The sequence below is a fragment of the Gekko japonicus genome, unplaced genomic scaffold, assembly GCF_001447785.1.
Source record: "Gekko japonicus isolate JY-2015 unplaced genomic scaffold, Gekko_japonicus_V1.1 scaffold445, whole genome shotgun sequence".
NCBI lineage: Eukaryota > Metazoa > Chordata > Lepidosauria > Squamata > Gekkonidae > Gekko > Gekko japonicus.
This window is the reverse complement of record NW_015169184.1, coordinates 573,933-594,526: the sequence shown is the minus strand read 5'-3', so window position 1 is coordinate 594,526 and position 20,594 is coordinate 573,933. Positions and strand designations below refer to the sequence as shown.

Here is a 20,594-nt window from a genome sequence, read left to right as displayed (position 1 = left end):
GCTATACAAGGGAAAACTCTATGGTTTTCCCTTGTATGGCCGTGGCCCCACCCCCAGCATGCCCACGTCACTTCCTGGTGACGCGCGCGCGCACAACCCCGACGCCGGCCAGGAGCCCCCCGCACCCGGCGAAGAAGAATTTGGCAACCCTAGGCAGATTGGTCATTAAGGCCATCAGGAAGAGTCCTGACAGGCCTTTGCCCTGGGAGGTGTGCCCAGTTGCTCTGACCACCCCAACCTCCCCTTCCAGGGCCACCTCAGTGAAAAGAAAGGAGCAGGTGTGAGCCAGAGGCACTGGAAAGGATATAACCACCTGCCCTACCTTTGCTCAGTCTTACTGTGGCTACGGAGGGGATGTGCCCAGCCAGTCTCGCTTCACCCGGCCATCCAGCTTGGCTGGCTGCTTCCTTCTTGGGGTTGGCTATGCTGGCTCTTCTTTCCTCATGTGGGGGTGAACCCCCCAGTCTGTCTCTGACTGTGGAATACTCCTGTAAATAGCTATTCAATTTCAATAATATGGTGCACAAGATGGGGAATCATGCTTCAGGGGGGTGAAAAGCTTTCTAGACTGAGCATAATCTTATCCTTAGCAATAATGTGTGCAGAAGCAAGGTGCATGGGATCTGTGCATGTCGAGGCAGGCACACCAGGAATGTACTCAGGATAGCTACCCCACTGGTGGACCTCCTGATGGCACTGGTATTTCTGGCCACTGTGTGATACAGAGTGTTGGACTGGATGGGCCTTTGGCCTGATCCAACATCGGCATCTCTTATGTTCTTATGTTAACCAATCCAGTACTGAGAAATGCGCTGAGCCTCTTCCATATGGAACGGCTGTGTAAAGCTTGGCCTGGCAAGGGAAGGATCTCCCAGCAGGGCAGTCAGAATCCCAGCGACCCATTCACAGCCATCTTGTGCTGGGAGAATGTGAAGATTTTGAAGAGCCTCACAATCTAACCTATTGGGCCAGGGTACCTACCGGTTAGGGGCCATTGGGATTCTTCCCCTTCCTATTTGGCAATGGAGTGTTGATGCCCTGTTTATTGAGCCAGGAGTCCATATGATAGTAAGGACAGGTGGGTTGGCTGGAGCCTTGAAAATCCCAGGATGGGGAGATTCCAGGTGATATGGGGTTTGAGCCTAGGGAGGGGACTCAGCGGAGTATACTGCCTTAGAATCCAGTTTCCAAAGCAGCCGTTTTCTCCTGGGGAACTACCTCTGTAGTCTGGAGATCAGTAGTAATTCCAGGAGATCTACAGGTCTTAATTTAGGGTTGCCAGGTCCTCTCGTCTCTCCAGTGTGTGTGTGGGGGCATTCCAGGGGTGGACAGGGATGCCCACAAGCCCCACCCCCAAGAATGACCACCTGCCCAGCCACCCACGCAATGCCTCTGACCCCGCCCCAGCCCCCCCCGGGAAATTGGAAAGTCTACACCCTTGTTGCCAGGTCCTCTCGTCTCTCCAGTGTGTGTTGGGGGGCATTCCAGGGGTGGACAGGGATGCCCACAAGCCCCACCCCAAAGAATGACCACCTGCCCAGCCACCCCTCTCCCTCCCCTCCTGCCTGATTTAAAGGGCTTCAGCTGATTGGCGAGGATCACATGGCCCGCCGACCAACTGGAGGACCCTTTAAATCTAGCAGGAGGGAGGGAGAGGGGCCCTTGTGGGCTGCATGCTCGCCCCACAAAAATACCATCTTTTTGCGAGCCGAGCATGCGGCCCACGACTGCCCCTCTCCCTCCCTCCTGCTAGATTTAAAGGATCCTCCGTCAATCAGCTGAAGCCCTTTAAATCAGGCAGGAGGGGGGGAGGGGTGGCCAGGGAGGTGGTCACTCTTGGGGGTGGGGTTTGGGGGCAGGGCTCCCACCACCACCCAGCTGGCCAGGGGCAGATTGAAACCTTCAGAAGTGAGGGAACCTCACCCGGACTTGGGGGCTGACAACCCTATCTTAACTGGAGGCTGGCAAACCCTGGTTGGCTGGCTGACAGATTTTACCCAACAACTAGCGAATAGAACAAGGCATGCTATTATAAGGTGATTTTTCATGCCTCTTCAACCAATCCCTGCCAGTAGGAGAACAGAAGCCTCCATGTACCCTTCCTCTCAGTTTTCTTGAAGCAACTGCTGGACAACTGCTCTGCCTGCAATTAAATGGCTTGCACTTTCAGCTTTCTAAAAACCTGGCGGTTGTGGAAAGTGCTGTCAAGTCACAGTTGACTCATGGTGACCCCATAGGGGTTTTAAGGCAAAAAAAACCATTCAGAGGTGGTTCGTCATTGCCTGCCTCTGTGTAGCAACCTTGGACTTCCTTGGTGGTCTCCCATCCAAGTACTATCCAGGGCTGACCCTGCTTAGCTTCCAAAATCTGACAAGATCAGACTAGGGTTCAAAAAACCTAAGCAACACTAAACTCTCAAACAAAAGGTTCACCCAAAGGCATAGCCCGTGTGCAGAGGTTTGTCGTCAGTTACATCCCAAGCAATATATAAGCTCCTCTGATGATATTCATAAAAGCTTATATACTGCTTGGGATGTAATTGGTGATAAGTGACAAACCTCTGCGCAAGGGCTATGCCCTTGGGTGAACCTTTTGTTTGAGTTTAGCATTTCATGTACCACTTCCCATGCAGTAATCTGAACTGAGGGAAATGCCACATTTTCAATTCAGTTTTTGCAACTTCTGTAAAATTCAGTATTGCTGCAATACAAATACTACTTGCCCTGTGCAGTGAATGGGGAGTGATTGCACATGTATTGTTGCTGTTGTTGTTATGATGATGTTCATGTGGAAAAGCCTTCATTACCTTAATGCTACTTTCTCAGAATGTCCCTTCCACACTCCCTTCAACTGGAAATGGAAAGCATTGTATGACCGTTGAAGGACACAAGCACATGTAGAAAAGAACTTGAGCATAGTGATAAACATTGCTCCTCGGCAGAGGTAGTTCTGCATACTCCATATACTCTTCACAGGGTTACAACTGATTCACTGTTTTTAGCCATGTGACTACTGCACAGAATAATTAGGGCATAATGCCCCCATCTGCTGCACACCATATTTCATCTTGGCACACTCGTACATTCTAAAGGCTTTGCTATAGTCTTCGATGGTACCGGAAGTTGAAGGAAAGGGTATCAGTTTGTTTATGTGTTGTCATAATGTGCGAGTGATAAGGAACCTCTGAGGAGCCTATTGTTTTTGATAAGAAGGAAAAGGCAAAAGGCTTTGGAGTCAAGCATACATCAATGTACTGCATTAACAACGCAACCTATAGCTAGTCTGAAAACAGCCTAGGAAGGCAATTAATCCCTGTGCCAGTATAACATGGAGATATTTATTTATTTATTTGGAACATTTACATGCTACCTCTTGAAAGATTGTCTCAAGATATAATGCTCGGAGCTACGCTGGTGTAGCACTCAACTGATACCATGCTGGCAATAGGATATTAAGTTGTCGAAGGCTTTCACGGCTGGAGTTTATTAGTTGCTGTAGATTTTCCGGGATGTGTGGCCGTGGTCTTGGCATTGTAGAGCCTGATGTTTCGCCAGTAACTGTGACTGGCATCCTAAGAGGTATAAACACAGAAAGATTGAATACTCTCTGTGTCAAGGTGAGAAGAAAATGGTAGGCAGTAAATTTATATCTAGAAGTGGGTAGGGCTGAGTCCTTGTCTTGTAGGAGTTCCCCAGGCTATGGACATGCTAATGGAGGAGCTTTCCTGAGGAGGTTCTTTTGTTTCCTGAGAAGGTTTTCTGCTTCCTGAGGAAGTTGTTGAAATTTTAATCTTATCTGTAGTGCTATTGTATGATGTAAAGCCTTTTGTTTGTTTTTCAGGACAGGAAGCCATGTCCTATTTATTTTCAAACTCTCTTCTTTCCTGTTGAAATTATGTTTATGTTTGTGAATTTCAATGGCTTCCCTGTGTAATCTGACATGGTAATTGAAAGTGTTATCCAACCTTTCAGTGTCTTGGAACAAAATACTGTGTCCTGTTTGAGTTAGGCTATGTTCAGCCAATGCTGATTTTTCAGGTTGACCAAGTCTGCAGTGTCTTTCATGTTCTTTTATTCTTGTCCGAATGCTACGCTGTGTGGTCCCGATGTAAACTTGTCCACAACTGCATGGTATGCGGTATACTCCTGAAGAAGTGAGGGGTTCTCTTCTGTCTTTTGCCAATCATAGCATCTGTTGTATTTTTCTGGTGGGTCTGAATACTGTTTGTAGGTTGTGTTTTTCATACGTTTTCCCATCTGATCAGTGATTCCTTTGATATATGACAAAAACACTTTTCCTGTGGGAGACTGTTTTTCCTCAGTTGTTTGTTTTACCTTTGGTTTAATCGCTCTTCTGATTTCATTCTTGGAGTAGCCATTTGCTTGAAAAGCATGGTTTACATGATTTAGTTCGTCATTGAGAAAGTGCGGTTCACATATCCGTCTAGCATGGTCTACTAATGTTTTGATTATGCCTCTTTTTTGCCGAGGGTGGTGATTGGAGTTTTTATGCAAATAGCAGTCCATGTGAGTTGCTTTTCTGTAGACCTTGTGACCTAATTGAAGGTTAGTTTTGCGGATGACCATGATATCTAGAAATGGGAGTTTACCCTTGACTTCTTTTTCCATGGTGAATTGTATGTTAGGGTGGATGTTCTTGAGGTGGTCTAAAACTCCATCAATTCTACTTGTCCATGGTTCCAAATGATAAAGGTATCATCTATGTACAATTCACCATGGAAAAACTTATGAAAAAACACAACCTACAAACAGTATTCAGACCCACCAGAAAAATACACAGGGAAGAAGAAAGAATACCAAACAAGATGGAAAGACTGAAATAAAATTAATTTTGATTAATATTAATGGCCTCAATAGCCCTCAGAAGAGAAAAAGAACCTTTCATCAACTTGCAAAATCCAAATCACATATTATTTGCCTACAAGAAACCCACATTAAGAAAGAACATCAAAAATATTTGGAAAATAAAAAATTAGGGACTAAATTTGCTTCCTCAGATGAACATAAGAAGAAAAATGTGTGGTGACATATGTAAGCGATTCTTTGCATCCAGAACTGATATTTGACTCACAAGATGGCAGGATGTTGATAATCAAAATTCACAGAGGAGCAAAAACTATGCTGATAGCAAATATATATGCCCCAAACTGTGGGCAAAAGAAATTTTATCAACAACTGAGAAATATCTTGGCACAGCAAGAATACGATGACATATGTGTTGTGGGTGATTTTAATACCGTCTTTGATAAATCGTGTGACAGGAAAAACCAAGCTTCACAACAGAAAAAAGGATGTGAACTTCCAGTGTCTTTTTTAATGATGGTAGATGAACTGAATTTAGTAGACCCATGGAGAATAAGTAATCCAAAGAAATCTGATTTTACTTTTTACTCTGGGCGTCACAGATCATGGTCACGAATTGACATGATATGACTAACTACAATGACACTTAGTGACCTTAAAGAAGCGGATATATTACCTTTGTCATATGCTGATCACAAACCAGTGACCCTAACCATCTTAGATGTACCCAAAAGAACTCGGTGGAAGCTCAATCCATTCCTATTAAAAAATGAAAACTTTTTTTAAAAGGCTAAAAAAGAAATAAAAGAATTTTTCCAAATAAACATACGTCCGGAGACTCAGTTAACAACTGTCTGGGTCACATTTAAAGCTTTTGCCAGAGGGATATTTATCCATGAAATGATCAATAGGAAGAAAGCGGAAAACCAAAAAATGAATTACCTGGAAAAAAAATTCAAGAACAGGAGGATAAATTAAAGACAGACCCTGGCTCAAATCAGCTGAGACTTAAGGGATATTTATCCAATGAAATGATCAATAGGAAGAAAGCGGAAAACCAAAAAATGAATTACCTGGAAAAAAAATTCAAGAACAGGAGGATAAATTAAAGACAGACCCTGGCTCACATCAGCTGAGACTTAAAATTTCAAAGTTAGAACATGATATGAAACTGTCTGCTTAATGAAGAAATAGTGAAAAAGATTCTTTACTCCAAACAGAACTTCTTCGAAAATGTGAACAAGCCGACGCGTTGGCTGGCGTATAAGTTGAAACAAGAAGAAAAGTGAAGGTTTTTTAGAACACTGAAAAATGAACATGGAGAAGAGAAACACAGTTTGGAAGATTTAAAAGAAATTGTAAAAAGGTTTTACACTAAACTACATAGCAGACCAAGTATTGATCTTGATATAATTCAGATCTTTTTAAACAAAAATCCAAATATTAAGCAATTAAATGAAAGTCAATTTTTTTTAAAAAAAATCAGACAATTACCATGGCGGAAATATCTCAAGCGATTAAAAAACAGGGGGGAAAATAAATCTCCGGGGCCGGATGATCTTCCATCAGAGTTTTATTTAGCATTTGAAGATTAAATCAGCTTAATATACAAAAGATTTTATAGGATATACCTGAAACAAAAGTAATACCAGACACCTGGAATTCAGCATTGATTTCGCTGATTCATAAAAAAGATTCCGATGAAAATGAGATCTGAAACTATTGACCAATTTCATTTCTTAACATCAATTACAAGATCTATGTGGCTATCCTTGCACATCGTTTGAGACAGGTGCTTGTTCAATTGATACATTCTGATCAGTCCGGATTTCTACCCAATCGACAAATGAAGCAAAATGTGAGAATCATTCTGAATGCCTTGGAATATTGCGAAGCAAATGTGGTTAAACAGTTAGCTATAATTTATTTAGATGCTGAAAAGGCATTCGATAATATTAATTGGGATTATATGATTCAAAATCTAAAAGCAACAGATTGTGGAAGAATGTTTATTAATATGATAGAAGCAATTTATAAAAAGCAAGATGGAAGTGCAACTAGTCCTCCCCAAGAAGGAGGACGTCACATAAGGGCACACGTCAAGGCTGTCCTCTCTTATCTCTTCTATTTATTTTTACCATTGAAGGACTGTGTGAAGCTATAAGAAGTGACAACAGAATTCAGGGAATCAAAATAAAAGGTCAGGAATATAAAATTCAGGCATATGCTGATGATATAGCAATTATCTTATTAGACCCATTAAAATCTATTCCACCCGTATTAGGGCTCTTACAAGAATTTGGACAATTAGTTGGGTTTAGAATTAATCCGATAAAAACAAAACTTTTGACTAAAAACTGCAGTTACAACACAATTCAAAGTCTTCAAAATATCTCGAACTTTGAAGTGAAGAAAAAATAAAATATTTAGGTATATATATAACAAATAGAACTAGTACATTATTACAAGATAACTATGAACAATTACTAACATCCATTAAAAATGACTTGGATAAGTGGTCTCTCTAATGGGCAGGGCTGCCACGGTCAAAATGAATCTTCTTCCCAAAGTTTTATTCCTTTTTCAAACCATTCCAATACTTAAAAACTATAATTTAGTGGATAAATTAGTGCGAGATTTCATCTGGCAAAAGAAAAAACTGAGAATAAAACTTAAATTTTTACAAGAAAAAACACAAAAAGGAGGATTGGCACTACCAGACTGGCTGCTCTACTATCAAGCGGCTGTATTAACATGGTTATGAGAGTGGATATTACTTAGTAACCCTAGGATTTTAAATATTGAGGGTTACAATTTAATGGCAGGATGGCATTCTTTTCTATGGCACAAGAAACTTGAATCGCATTCGTATTTTAAACAACACCAGATAAGGGCAAGTTTAATAAAAGTCTGGAATTAGATCAAAACTTTATTCTAATACAATCCCAAGGTGGGTTGCTCCGCTTGAAGCTATTACTTTGCCTAACCTAATGACTGATACCCGTGCTCTGAGTTATGATGTTCTGTTACATAAAAATAATGTGCTCAAATTGCAAGAAACTCTACAATCCCAACAGATTCAGCTATCTTGGTGGGAAAGAAATCAACTAATTTCTAGATATATGAAAGATAAACAATTAGGCTTCTCGTTAGAAATGTCAGAACTTGATAAAATACTTTTAGGCCCAGATGTTAAGTCGATACGTAAATTATACTCTTTTCTGTTAGACCATAAGATGCAAGATGACGTTATCAAAGTAGCAATGACTGCATGGGCCAGAAATATAGGGCACGATATTGAATTAAATAAATGGGAGAAGATATGGCAGAGTGTGAGGCAGCTGAAGGCGGTTCCGTTAAAAGAGAATGTCTTTAAAATGGTTCACTGTTGGCACCTGACACCTGAAAGATTGGCCTGTTTTTATACAGGGACCAACAATAAATGTTGGAAATGTAAAGCTCGGGTGGGTTCCTACTATCACGCTTGGTGGACCTGCAGTGTAGTAAAACAATACTGGAAGGAGGTTCACCGGATAATAGTACAAGCAACTAATTTACAAATTCCGTTAGACCCTGAAATATTTTTACTAAATATACTACCTGAAAACTGGGAAAAAAGGGAAAATATGTAGTAATACATTTATTGACTTCAGCAAGAATAGTGTTGGCAACATACTGGAAGAGTGAAAAGGTACCTCACAGATGGGATTTTATTAATAAAATGATTGAGGTGGCTGAAATGGATAACTTAACGCAAAAACTCCGCGGAAATATGAACTCAGAATTTCAAAAAGTGTGGTTGAATGTCTATAAATGGTTGGAATCTAACATGAATTCAAAGTAAACTTTGTGGTCTCATATGTATAAAAGCTTAGGACGGATGATATAGGATGAAAGATTTGGTTTTTATGTTTTATGTTCTCTTATGTTTCTATGTTGTTATATTTTTTGTTTTTTGTTATATGGGATGTGACTCGTTATATGCCTTTTTTGTTTATGTCCATGCATGCAAATAAAAAACTATTATGAAAAAAAAGGAGAAGGGCAAATTGAGGGTAGGAAAGAGGGGATGGGCAGAAATTACACTTCCCCGTTAGTGGAAAATTTAGTCTGGATTCAACCCCTTATCACAACTGATCTATTTTCCAAACTCAAAATGTAAATCCAGATGCAGAGCTCCACATGTGCTCAGAGCTGGAGCTTTGGAAGGAGGCGGCTTTTCGAAGCCTGTATGCAACTGCTGACTCTGGGAAGACAACTGGCAATACTGAAGCGAATACAGTGAACATCTTTAAGGATGCAATTTTCAGATCACTTACTCTCGAATTGTCCCCCTGAAAGAGTAAGTGGTTTGAGGCCTGCAGTATAATTATATTTTCCACTGAGATCAATTTGCTATTTCTTGCTTTAGACAAAGTCAGTTATCCTTCAGAAAACAAAATCAACGTCCCTTTGTCTCTCATCTGGAAGAAGAAAAAACCCATACTGTGAGAAATGCCATGTTAGAAAAGAACTATGCCCAGTTCAAGCTCTAGAAAGCAAAGACAGATACACACTGGATATAGCTCAAGTACTCAAGCAGCAAACAGGTATACTTTTGCAATAAAAATAAGATGTTGCCGAGCTCATTCACAGTCTCTCTCAATAAAGCAGGTTAGACACCAACAATCTCTCAGACTCCTTTTCCCAGTAGGAGATTTAAACAGTGCCTTTTCTTTGTATTTATAACATCAGGAGCTGTATTGTGCTCATTGTCAACATTTCACCATCCACTTTCCCACTCCCGGACCCTCACAGAGTAATAGGAAAAGGGAACCTCTGCAAGACTTGTAAATGTCTACAGGTTCCTTCCTTCAGCTACAAAACTGGTCTTTCATCAACAACAGAGCTGACACCAGCTTTCAGCCCACAGTCAAATTCAAAGTAAATTTGTGAGGGGAAGGCAGGAGAAACTTCTGAGAAGTTTCAAGGTGTGGGCCAAGAGTTTTCACCAGACCAGTATAATATGCCTTTTAGAGCACCCCCACATCCACAACTCTCATTTGAATTTATGATCATAACTATTACCTGCCTGTGGCTACCTGTTTTGGTACTGAGAAATTTTAAAGAAATTACATAAGAAATTATGCACTTTAAAGCCCTTTCTTACTGCATGCAAGGAGAAGCCCTGATTTTTGTGGATTTCCAATTCTAGGGTGGGCCCATGGCTCAGTGGCCGAGCATCAGTTTACATGCAGAACGTCCCACCTTCAATATCAGGGATCTCCAGTTAAATGCATCAGGTAGCAGATGATGTAAAAAAAAATCTATCAGAGAGGCTGGAGAGCCATTGCCAGGCAGAGCAAATAACGGTGACCGTGACAGACCACTAGTTGGACTCAGTAGAAGACAGCTCCCTATGCTGCATCCCATGGTGTTCCTGAGGGTCCTCTTACCCTTAGCAGCCTCTGGGGTGGCACAGGAGCAACAGAACAGAGCAGGAAAGGGGAAGATCCATTAAACGAGGTTCTTAGGGCACAAATCCTCTTTTACTGAATGTTTTAGCCACCGGCTCAAGTGGTTAAGACGCTAAACTGCAGGCTGTGGAAGGTCGGTAGTTCAGCAGTTCAAGACCCGGGTTGCCACATGACGGAGTGAGCTCCCATCTCTAGTTCCAGTTCCTGCCAACCTAGCAGTTCGAAAGCAAGAAATTGCAAGTAGATAAATAGGTACCACTTCGGTGGGAAGGTAACAGCGTTCCGTGCGCCTTGGTGTTTAGTCATGCCGGCCACATGACCACGGAAACGTCTTCGGACAGCGCTGGCTCTTCGGCTTTGAAATGGAGATGAGCACCGCAACCCTAGAGTCGGACTCGGCTGGCTTTCGAGCAAGGGAAACCTTTACCTTTAAGGAAAGCATGATGTTGGCATTTTGTATTACGTACCTATTGATGTATGCTTATGACAAACAGAACCACAGTTTTAACAATCTTATACATAAAATCTCTTATTTTGGGTATGTTTTCATGTCCCATCCTACTGAACATGAATTAATAAAGTCTTTGTCTGCTAGCGCGTTTTCAACACAAGTTTGTAAATATATAACTTTCCAGGAAACCTGAAAAGATACTGTTCTCTCAAAAGTACTTTTGGGTACTTTATTTCTTAACTGTTCATAATGCACTCTCAGATGATTGTCTATAACACTGATTCCTGACCTTTTTGAGAGCCCCTTTTAACATAAAAAAAATTGCAGACCTCCCCACATGATAATAGTTGGACAAGTCATAGTTGGACAAATTACCAGCTCCCCCCGGCCACTGGCGGGGATGGGGGAGTAGGGTTGCCAGATCCAGTTTGGGAAACTGCTGGAGATTTGGGGATGGAGCCTCGGGAAGACAGGGACATCAGTGAGGTGCAATGCCACAGAGTCCAGCCTCCAAAGCATCCATTTTCTCCAGGGGAACTGATCTCTGTAGCCCGGAGGTGAGCTGAAATTCTGGGGGATCCCCAGTTCCCACCTGGTGGCTGGCATCCCTAAGTCTAGTCATATCCGTTGATAGACAATGACAAAAAGATCAACATGACACTACTGAGTGCTCACACAGGTTCACAGATCACTTACAACATCTCCATGCTAGATTGGGAACCCACCGGTTTAGAAGAAGAGATTTTCCTCTAACAATGTTGTCTACTTTGACCTTCCAGGGCTATGAGCAAGCGCCCCCCCCCCCAGTCTGTGGATTCAGACTGAAATCAACACACATTCTGGGTCTACTTCCTTGATGGCAGACATCCCCATCATTAACTATGGAAATGCTTGTGAAATTTCATGGGCAGTGTGGTGAGTTGGGATGAAGGGACAACTCCAGTTCTTCCCCCACTGCTCCTTGACTCTTTCTCACTCCCTCAAATTCACCCCCCCCCCACCTCCTCTACTCATCATCAGCACTGGAAAATCCCTGCTCCCCAGGTTTGCTTGCTCCATCCCTGAATTCATGTCAGTTCCTCTCCCCTATCATTGCTTGGCTTCCTCTCATCACATCCCCTCTCCATGCTAACTTCCTTCACAATACAGTTACAATCTATGTGTCTTTTCAACATAACCAGGAGAAACATCAGAGGAAATGGGTCCAGGAAGGGAGAACGCATTGGCATAATGCATTTGGTAGTAATGGGGTCCTACACGGCAGACAGGTGAAGTAGAAAGGGATCCTATGCCTTCTTGGTGTTAGGGCTGTGAGGGGGGTGACAGGAATCTTCCCTCTCTCAAAAGTAATTCCTGGACTAGTGTTTTCAACATTTAACCCAAGCCACTGCCCACCTAGAATCAGAAGGGGGAATCAGAAGGGGGAACAACGGAACCACTTTCCTTCTCCTCGTGTCCAAGTCAGCTCTTAGTTGGGAGGTGGGAGGAAGGTCAGGAATAAATCCTCCCTCCTCTACAACACCTAAGATGCATTTCAAAGAAGGGACGGAACACATTTTGGAGCACCCTGTCTCTATCACCTCCTTGAACACAGTAGTGGAGTATGAAGGAGGAAAGAATTTGCTTCCCACAGTCCTGAGCACAACTCCTAAGTTCCAGACCTCAAATTGTAAGCATATTTACAGAGAAGCACTGGTACATCCTGGGAGATGTTGATTACTTATATTAAGCTTTTCACTAGTGAACTTCTTTTAAAAAATCTAGAGTGACAAAGCTATAATGTCATGATAGAGTTAATTTCTTAGGGAAAGTGAAAAAATACTCTATGTTCCCTTATAGCCATAGTCCTGCTATACTGAAAATTGAAAACCTTTGCCCTGATCCAAAGTCCCATGTATGGTCCAACGAACACATGGAGCTCTTGCACATAAAATGAAAATCCCACTTTTTTCAAGGGAGACAGCAGATATATATATGTATAATGTGTGTATTGATTTTCTTTCTGTTCTTATATGAAGCCCTTATGGGAAGGGAAACTCTGTGTGAGCAGCTGGAAGCGTTGTGCCTAAGAGTAGGTTGACGGTGTAAAGCTAATTAATTACAATTTGATTTATTTATAAAGTTTACTAGCTGCCTCTCCAGGAAAAACCACTCAAAGCAGTCCAAGGAACCAAAAACAACACTTCAAAAATTAAAACAAATATCCTCATAAAACTAAACTAGGCAACAGTAAAAAAAATAAAAATCAGAGTACACAGCATAAAACTGACATAAAAAGCAAGCCAAACACAATAAAACCCTAAAGTGGCATACATTAAATGAAATATGTAATAAGATATAAAATAGTCAGTGTGGTGTAGTGGTAAAGAGTGTTGGACTAGGATCTAGAAGACCCAGGTTTGAATCCCCACTTGTGCCATGGAAGCTCGATGGGTGACCTTGAGCCAGTCACAGACTCTCAGCCTAACCTATCTCGCAGGGCTGTTATCAGGATAAAATGGAGGAGAGAATGATGTAAGCTGCTTTGGATCCCCATCGGGGAGAAGGGCAGGATATAAATGAATTAAATAAAGAACTAAAAGATGGGGGAAATTCAGTTCAAAACCTGCAGAAGGGTATTCCAAAGATACCACTACTATAAAAACCCTGATTCTAGATGCCATCTGTCTTAGCTCCATGGGTGAGGACACAGAGAGAGAGATGAGATCTGAACTGGTGAGAAGAACAATTATGAACAAGTTTTACTGACTAGATGTGAACAAATATTTGTTTTACAGATGCTTCAGTTTGCAAAGTGCTTAGTTTCTTTGATATGTGTAACTGGAGAAACTGGTTTTAACTTCGTGATCTCACATACACAGACATATATTCATCAGCAATCTGAGAATAAATGCAGCTGATGTTAAGGCAAGAATGTTCTGTCAACCTAGCTTGTGACATAATATGAAAGTTCAAGGGGAGGGCAAGTGTCTTGAAGCAAAGGAGGTCACACTCTCAAAACACTTTCTTGAGTATAGATTTTGCATTAACCATCAGTCATTAATTACCTCATGAGAATCAGCTGAGTTATTTTATGAGCAAATAATAATAACAGCAACTTGGGAGGGATTTCCATCTGGGAGGTATGGGGGGAGAGAGTTAGCCCCTTCCCCATCCCAGCACTGCAGCTCCGATCAAAATTGCCCCTCCCCTTGCAGCAGCTTTTAAATAAAATTAAAACGTTGAGGAGATCTGATCTTTAGTTGCAACTTTATCACAATCTTGTTCAATGTCAGTCTCTTCAATGAAACCAAAGGCAAAGTAATCATTAGGGATATTCCCTTATCCACCAGTTTGGCTCATGGTCTGTTCACCAGTTGTCAACCAAGAGTTAATATTTTGTTGATCAGTTTGACTGTTTGTGAATAGTTTGAGCCTGTTTGGTGGACTGCTTCTTATGCATTCAAACAGTATACTACAGTGCAATCAGAAGTGTTTCATGCATGCACATTTTCACACAGCTCGACAGGAGTCTTTCTCCCCCGCCCCATCCTGTTGTCACTGCATTGAACCTGACAACCAACCAGATTTCTCCCCCGCCCCATCCTGTTGTCACTGCATTGAACCTGACAGCCAACCAGATAATAAACAGTAAGCAAATCAGTCAGTCACATCTCAATAACAAGGAGACTGACTGGACAAACAAGGAAATGTCAGCTTTGGATCTCACTGCATACAGCCCAAGTTTGCCTTCGAGCTATGTGGGGAAGAAAAAGGAGGTCTAGTTCTTCATATGCTGTTTGGTTTCAATATTCAGATTGGCTCCCCTATTCTGCTATTAGTGTTTTAAAAGGAAAACATTTTTCTTTCAAGTACTAATGACAGACGAGGGCAGAGGAGAGCAGAGGAGTCAGTTTTGAACAGCAACACTACATGGTTTAAGGATTAAACCACCTCTCATTTTCCTGCACAGAACCAAGGCAAATTGAGGTTGCATGAGCTGGCAATTTGCATTTTCTTCCTCTAGACTTGGTAATTTGCAAGTCATTCTCTTTCAGCTTCAACCTTCCATCTGCAATATGAAGGATTATATAGGGGTATATACTCCATAGTTGCTGTAAGTATTACACGCCAATGGGAGCTAATTCTAAGCAGGACTACTCAGAAATAAGTCCCATTTTAATCAGTGGGGCTTACTCCCAGGAAAATGTTCATAGGATCTCAGCCAATGTTTCTCACATGCAAAAGTGCTACATAAAATGTTAGGTATGATGATTATTTTTAAGATGGGCTTTCTTAGGAATGAAATTTGTTTTCATCTGTTTCTAGACTCTGGTTTTCCTAGTATCATATGCCGCTGACACTAGTGTGGACAGTAAAATGGTGAATATGAGGCATTTCTGAGCTCTGTGTGGCACTACAAATATGCCCAACCTTAATCTTCCTCTGGAAGCCATCTGGAATCCTTTCTTTATTGCTGAAGCCAGAAGAAGGTTTTGTGCTGACCTTAGCCAAGCTGTTGAGCACAAAAAAAAAAGGAGGGGGGGATCCACATGAGAATGGATGTACATTATTCAGGCAGCTGCACTCATCTACAAGTCTCAGATATCTTAGAATTTTGAATACATTTTCTGTTTTAAATAAAAAGAAGAGACAACTGCGCTATGTAGCCTATGGGCTACAGAGGTAAATATACATTTGATAAGCATTCCAAGGGATCACTTTAAAATGCATTGCAACATGGATACTGCATTATGTTTACAGGAACCTTACATATTAGCTTGGCTCCAAAGATCCTGCCACACAGGCAGAAGACACTTCTGCCAGCATAGAGAAATTTGCCAGTTTCTCTCCCCACCTCAACTTCTCTGTTTGTGTTCCCCTGAAACCAGAGGGTGAGGAAATCCACCAGAGTAGCTTGGGTGGGTGCAGACAGGGGGCCGTAATCAGAGACCCCACCTGTATGAGCAGATCAGCCTTCCACTCATGTAACGAGGCCTTGGGATCCAAGCAAATGCACATTTGGAAATGTGGGAAATAATTACAGGCTTCTTGTGGTCGCATTAAGTTAGCGCTGGCATCTGGATCTTTTTCGGCAGAGAGCATATTACCCATCAACCACGATCAGGAACATCGATTCCTAATTGTGAGCGATGGCCCCGCTGAACTAATAACATTTGAAACAAGGCAGCATTCATAACGAGGAAGCTTCCTTACACAAAAGAGGATTATAAATTTTTGCACTTTTTTATCGGCAGGAAAGACCAGACATTAAATGTGACATGTCTTAGAAGAGAGGTGGCCTACTTCCCAAGATAAGGGGGGAAAAAATCTTACAAAATTCTAGAAGCTGCAAAACTTTTTCAAAAACAGCTCACACTGCGCCCTTCCTTTGCCACGGCTATATAAATAGCTGCAAAAATAACGGAGTGTTCTATGGGAAAGGGTAATGAAGGCTACCTGTCAAATCATGCCATTATTTTGCTACACAATGCGAGCCGCACAACTCTTTTCCCAGCACCCCCCACCTATCAACCCTCTGCCTGCCACTTCTCCCGCATGCTGAATACCGACCTAGAGGAAAAGAATGTATGCACAACCCATCCTGACCTTTCCTGCCAGCTGGCACTGACCTTTCCGACCTCATTAGAACACTAGGTATGGAATCCTAAATAAGGAGTTGTTGATACACTCGAGGATGGGTTAGAAGGACCAGGAGTTTTATCAAGCGAAGGCTTAAATATACATTTTGACGAAGCACTGAGTTATACACCTCTTCTTCTTCTTCTTTTTTGGTCAGAGAGTTCAGAAGACGAGCAAGATCTCCGCCGTCTTGCACAGAAAGAAAATTAGGAAGACAGGGAACGAGGCAGCAGTGTGGAGTCACTCACCTCAATGGGAGTTCTCCAGAGTCCAAGGATTGTGGATGGGTACATGAGCTTCAGGTTTAAACCAATAATCAGACAGATAGGGTGACACTTGTAGGGCTGCCAACCTCTAGGAGGGGCCTGGAGATCTCCTGGAATGACAATGGATCAGTTCCCCTGGAGAAAACAGCCGCTTTGAAGGTGGTTTCTGTAACGTTATACTCCGCTGAGGTCCATCTCCCCCCAAACCCTGCCCTCCCCAGGCTCTCCCCCCAAAAAAAAAAAATCTGCAGAAATTTCCCAAACCAGAGTTGGCAACCCTAGGTGACAGCCCACACTTAAAATAAGCAGGGTTGGGTGTGAGCAAGGAACAGGCTCAGACAATAGGTTTTTCTACACGCTAGGTCCTGAGCTGTAATCAAGACAAATCAAGCTGTCCTGCACTGACACCAGTTCATATGCTACCCCTGAAAGTAGAGGGGCTGCTTTCACACAGTCAGATCCCACACCATGCTAATAATGTGATAGTTAGCACTAGGTTAGGGAGAAAGAGGTACACGTGCAGTCCTAAGCAAACTGACATTCTCCAAAATCCATTGATGGCAGCAGGCAGCAGGCTTAGAAGGGTGAGCCTCTGCTTCAGGTTGCACTTTTGCAGTGACTCCAGTCTAAGCCCACTGAAATCAATTCACTTGGACTGGAGACGGAGTAACTCTGCACAGGATTGTACTGCAAGTCTAGGAAACGTAGGGCTTTGGGGCCAACTGCACTTTACGATTCCCTCCCTGTTATTTTAAACAGCCAGTTTGGTGTAGTTATGAGCAGCATGACTCTAATCTGGAGAACCAGGTTTCATTCCCCACTCCTCCACATGAAACCGGCTGGGTGACCTTGGGTCAGTCACAGCTCTATCAGAGCTCTCTCAGTCTCAGAAGGGAAGGGAAGCGGCTCCAAGATTCCTTCGGGTAGTGAAGGGCAGGGTAAAAAACCAACTCCTCTTCTTTTGCAGATTTAGCTGCCAGGACTTGCTCTGCCAAGGAGGAGATTGGGATGGGGAGAAAGTGGGACATCTTTCCTCCCCTGTTGCTGCCTCATGAGTAAAAGCTTTACCAAGCTGCTTTTGCTTCCAGGGAAGATGTCCAGGGAGAACTTACAGGAATCCATCTCTCCCCTCCCCTCCCCTCCCCCCCCAATGGTAAAAGTAGCTCAGGGATTGATTTTCCCAGTGAGAAAACTGCAAGGGAGAAAGGCTTAAAGTTTCTGCCCTCTCCCCACTCTGCTCTCCTCTTTGATAAAAGCAATCCTGTCAGCTAAATTTGCAAAAGGAAAAAAAAAGACTTTTAAAATAAACACACAAAAAATGAAGCTTGTAGGTAAGCCCTGAGTTCAAGAAATTGGGAGAAACATTGTCACTTTAGCAAGAAAGAAGATCATGTAACCGGTTTGATTCAAGGATTCATATGCACATACATTACAGGGAATTTTTATCCCACTCCCTAAATTGAGATGTAGTTTTTAAAATTAACATATTAGATTTGTTTTTATCCCAAAACTTTTGGTCATGAGCCTTGATTTTTTAATTTCGATTGACTGATTTCTCAGCAGGCCCCAAAGAGATAATAGAAATGGACGAGATGTCGAGGGCTTTTTCTTAATTTCCCATTCCTACCCCGCCTTTCTGCCCAAGAGGCCAGAAGGTGGTTTGGGGTTATGGGAGAGGCTGTTGGTTCATTGTTAGGTAGCTTTGTTTGGCACACACTGTTAATTCTCTGTCATAACAAAGGGCAAACTTATTGAAATCTGCTCTTTTCCCTCATAAAAGCTCTATATAGTCCTGTATTTTTTTTCCAATTCATAAGTCTGTGGAACACTGTATTCAAGCCATAGCCCCATCCCAATAACCTTCTCACCATCTAAAGGTGGGACAGTATCTGCCTGGCCAGCTGCAGGGTCAAAGACCTTGCGACGGATTCCTATTCAGCTGTCTTTACTGCTGAAGCAGGATTAAATGACATGGTGGTAGAGAACAGCTGAGTCTCCTCTTCACGACATCTTCCATTGTTGATACTCAGGCATCAATAAATAAAGCATCTGATGTTTGCCATGTAGTTACAGCCGCTTAAAGAATTAGCTTATGAGCTAAAAGTTCATACTGTTTTTCAATGCATGAGATCTCAAAAAAAATCTGCTATAGTATGGATATACGTATGTATGTCTGTATAGTGTGTGTGTCTGTATATATATATATATATAGTGCATGTGTGTGTGTATACACATACACACACACACATATATATAGTATATACTGTATTTCTATTTTATATATAGTATATACTGTATTTCTATTTTAAACCTTGCCAGGTTTGGTAAGGAAAACTCTTCTGTGTGACCAGGGGGAAATGAGAAAATTATAATCACCTCGCAATTACTTCTTTTTATGTGGAGTGAGGGTAACACCTGTATAATTAAATGACATTCTATGTCTTTCAAAGATACACGTTTTCCTCCGAGAACCTCCACGTGACAGTAGGAGGAAAAAGAAAAGGAACTAAGACCTGCAGGCTTCCCATTTGAGGGTCCGACTGAAAATGGGAAGTCGTCCGGATACATCAAAGAATGTCTTTGATTACCCTTGCTCTCTGATTAACATACTATTAAAGCAGTGATTGGTGTTGACACTTCTGAAGAAGACCAATCCATGGGGGGAAATAAAATAGCATCTAAAGCATTGGCATATATTGTGGAGGAAAGAGTTTGCCATCTGATGGCAGGAAGGTGGACAATCTTTGGGGACAAGAACGCAACAGACTTGACGGCTCTTAAATTCTGACAAGTCAGGCAAAAGCTCTGTGCCAAGGCAACACTTAATATCACTTGCAAAGCCTTAAGAGATCAATTTAGGTTTTCCCTTCAGCATGTCTGGACTTCGTAGTGCTTGTCTAGGATTGTGAATCAACCTGGAGAGCACCACTGTTACTAAGAAGGTCTGAAAAATAAAATCTCAAAGGTCTGGTTCACGTGTTTTATTATGAGACTAAACAGCATTGCTTAACCAATCTGCAGCAATGTGAAGGTGTTGGTAAGAGACAATCATTCTTAAAAAAAATAAACGTGTGGTTAAACTACCATGGTAACAGATCATGTGCTACTAAGCATTTAGCTGTTTGAAGATGGTAAGCAGCATAATGCGCTATTGCTTCCTTCTAACAGGGATTTTTTCCTTTTTCACTCATGTGCGAACACCACTGAAATAGTAACTGAGGAAGGGAACAGTGCCATTCCCTTCATTAGTACTCACCCATTGGCACAAAAGATTCACCAAAGCCCTGTAATGATTAAACCTTAAATTAGGAAATCCTTTCTCCATATCATGGATACCCTTCCTCAACAAAACCCAACAAAAAGAATCTACAGGCAAGCAGCAAACTTTAGCTTAGCCTGAACTGGTATCCTGTGGATCATGACAATGTAATGAGGATGAGAAAAAATAGCAAAAATCAGTTGTGGGAGATAATATGGCAGTTTATGACAACAATTCAGAATATATGAGCATGGATATACCACAACATCTCTAAGACATAAATGAAAGTAATGAAAGTTGCCAGAAGCTTAAGGTAATTTCTTTGTAATTTAGCAGAGTTTCTTTAAAAAAAAAATTCTTTATTTATTTATTTTTGTTAAACAGCCAGTAAGCACTTTTATATAATCATTGTCATTGTTTTGGAGTCTTACATACAATGTTTTCCCCCCACCAATTATATACTCTTATCCACCTTTTTCGGAATATTGTCTCATCTTTACCGCGTAATAACAAAGTCAGTTTATCCAATTCGGCTATCTCCAGCAGTTTCTTAACTATATCTAATCTAGAGGGTAATTTATCTGATTTCCAACATTGGGCTACGATAATTCTTGATGAAGTTAAGATATATGTTAACAGAGGTCATTTCGGGGGGGATCGCGGTTCCCCTGGGTGAGGTACGGGGGGCACATGACGAAGCCCCGCCCCCTGCTTCCG

The 20,594-nt window shown here is 41.9% G+C and overlaps 1 protein-coding gene across 1 annotated transcript in view; it reads right to left on the bottom strand.

Moving 5' to 3' along the window:
* Positions 1-20,594, bottom strand: part of CSRNP3 (cysteine-serine-rich nuclear protein 3) — a 106,589-nt gene that overhangs the window by 70,236 nt on the left and 15,759 nt on the right. The window contains exon 2 of the mRNA XM_015416169.1: positions 8,577-8,583. Coding sequence (XP_015271655.1) covers positions 8,577-8,583 — 7 coding nt within the window. The remainder of the gene's footprint in view (positions 1-8,576; positions 8,584-20,594) is intronic.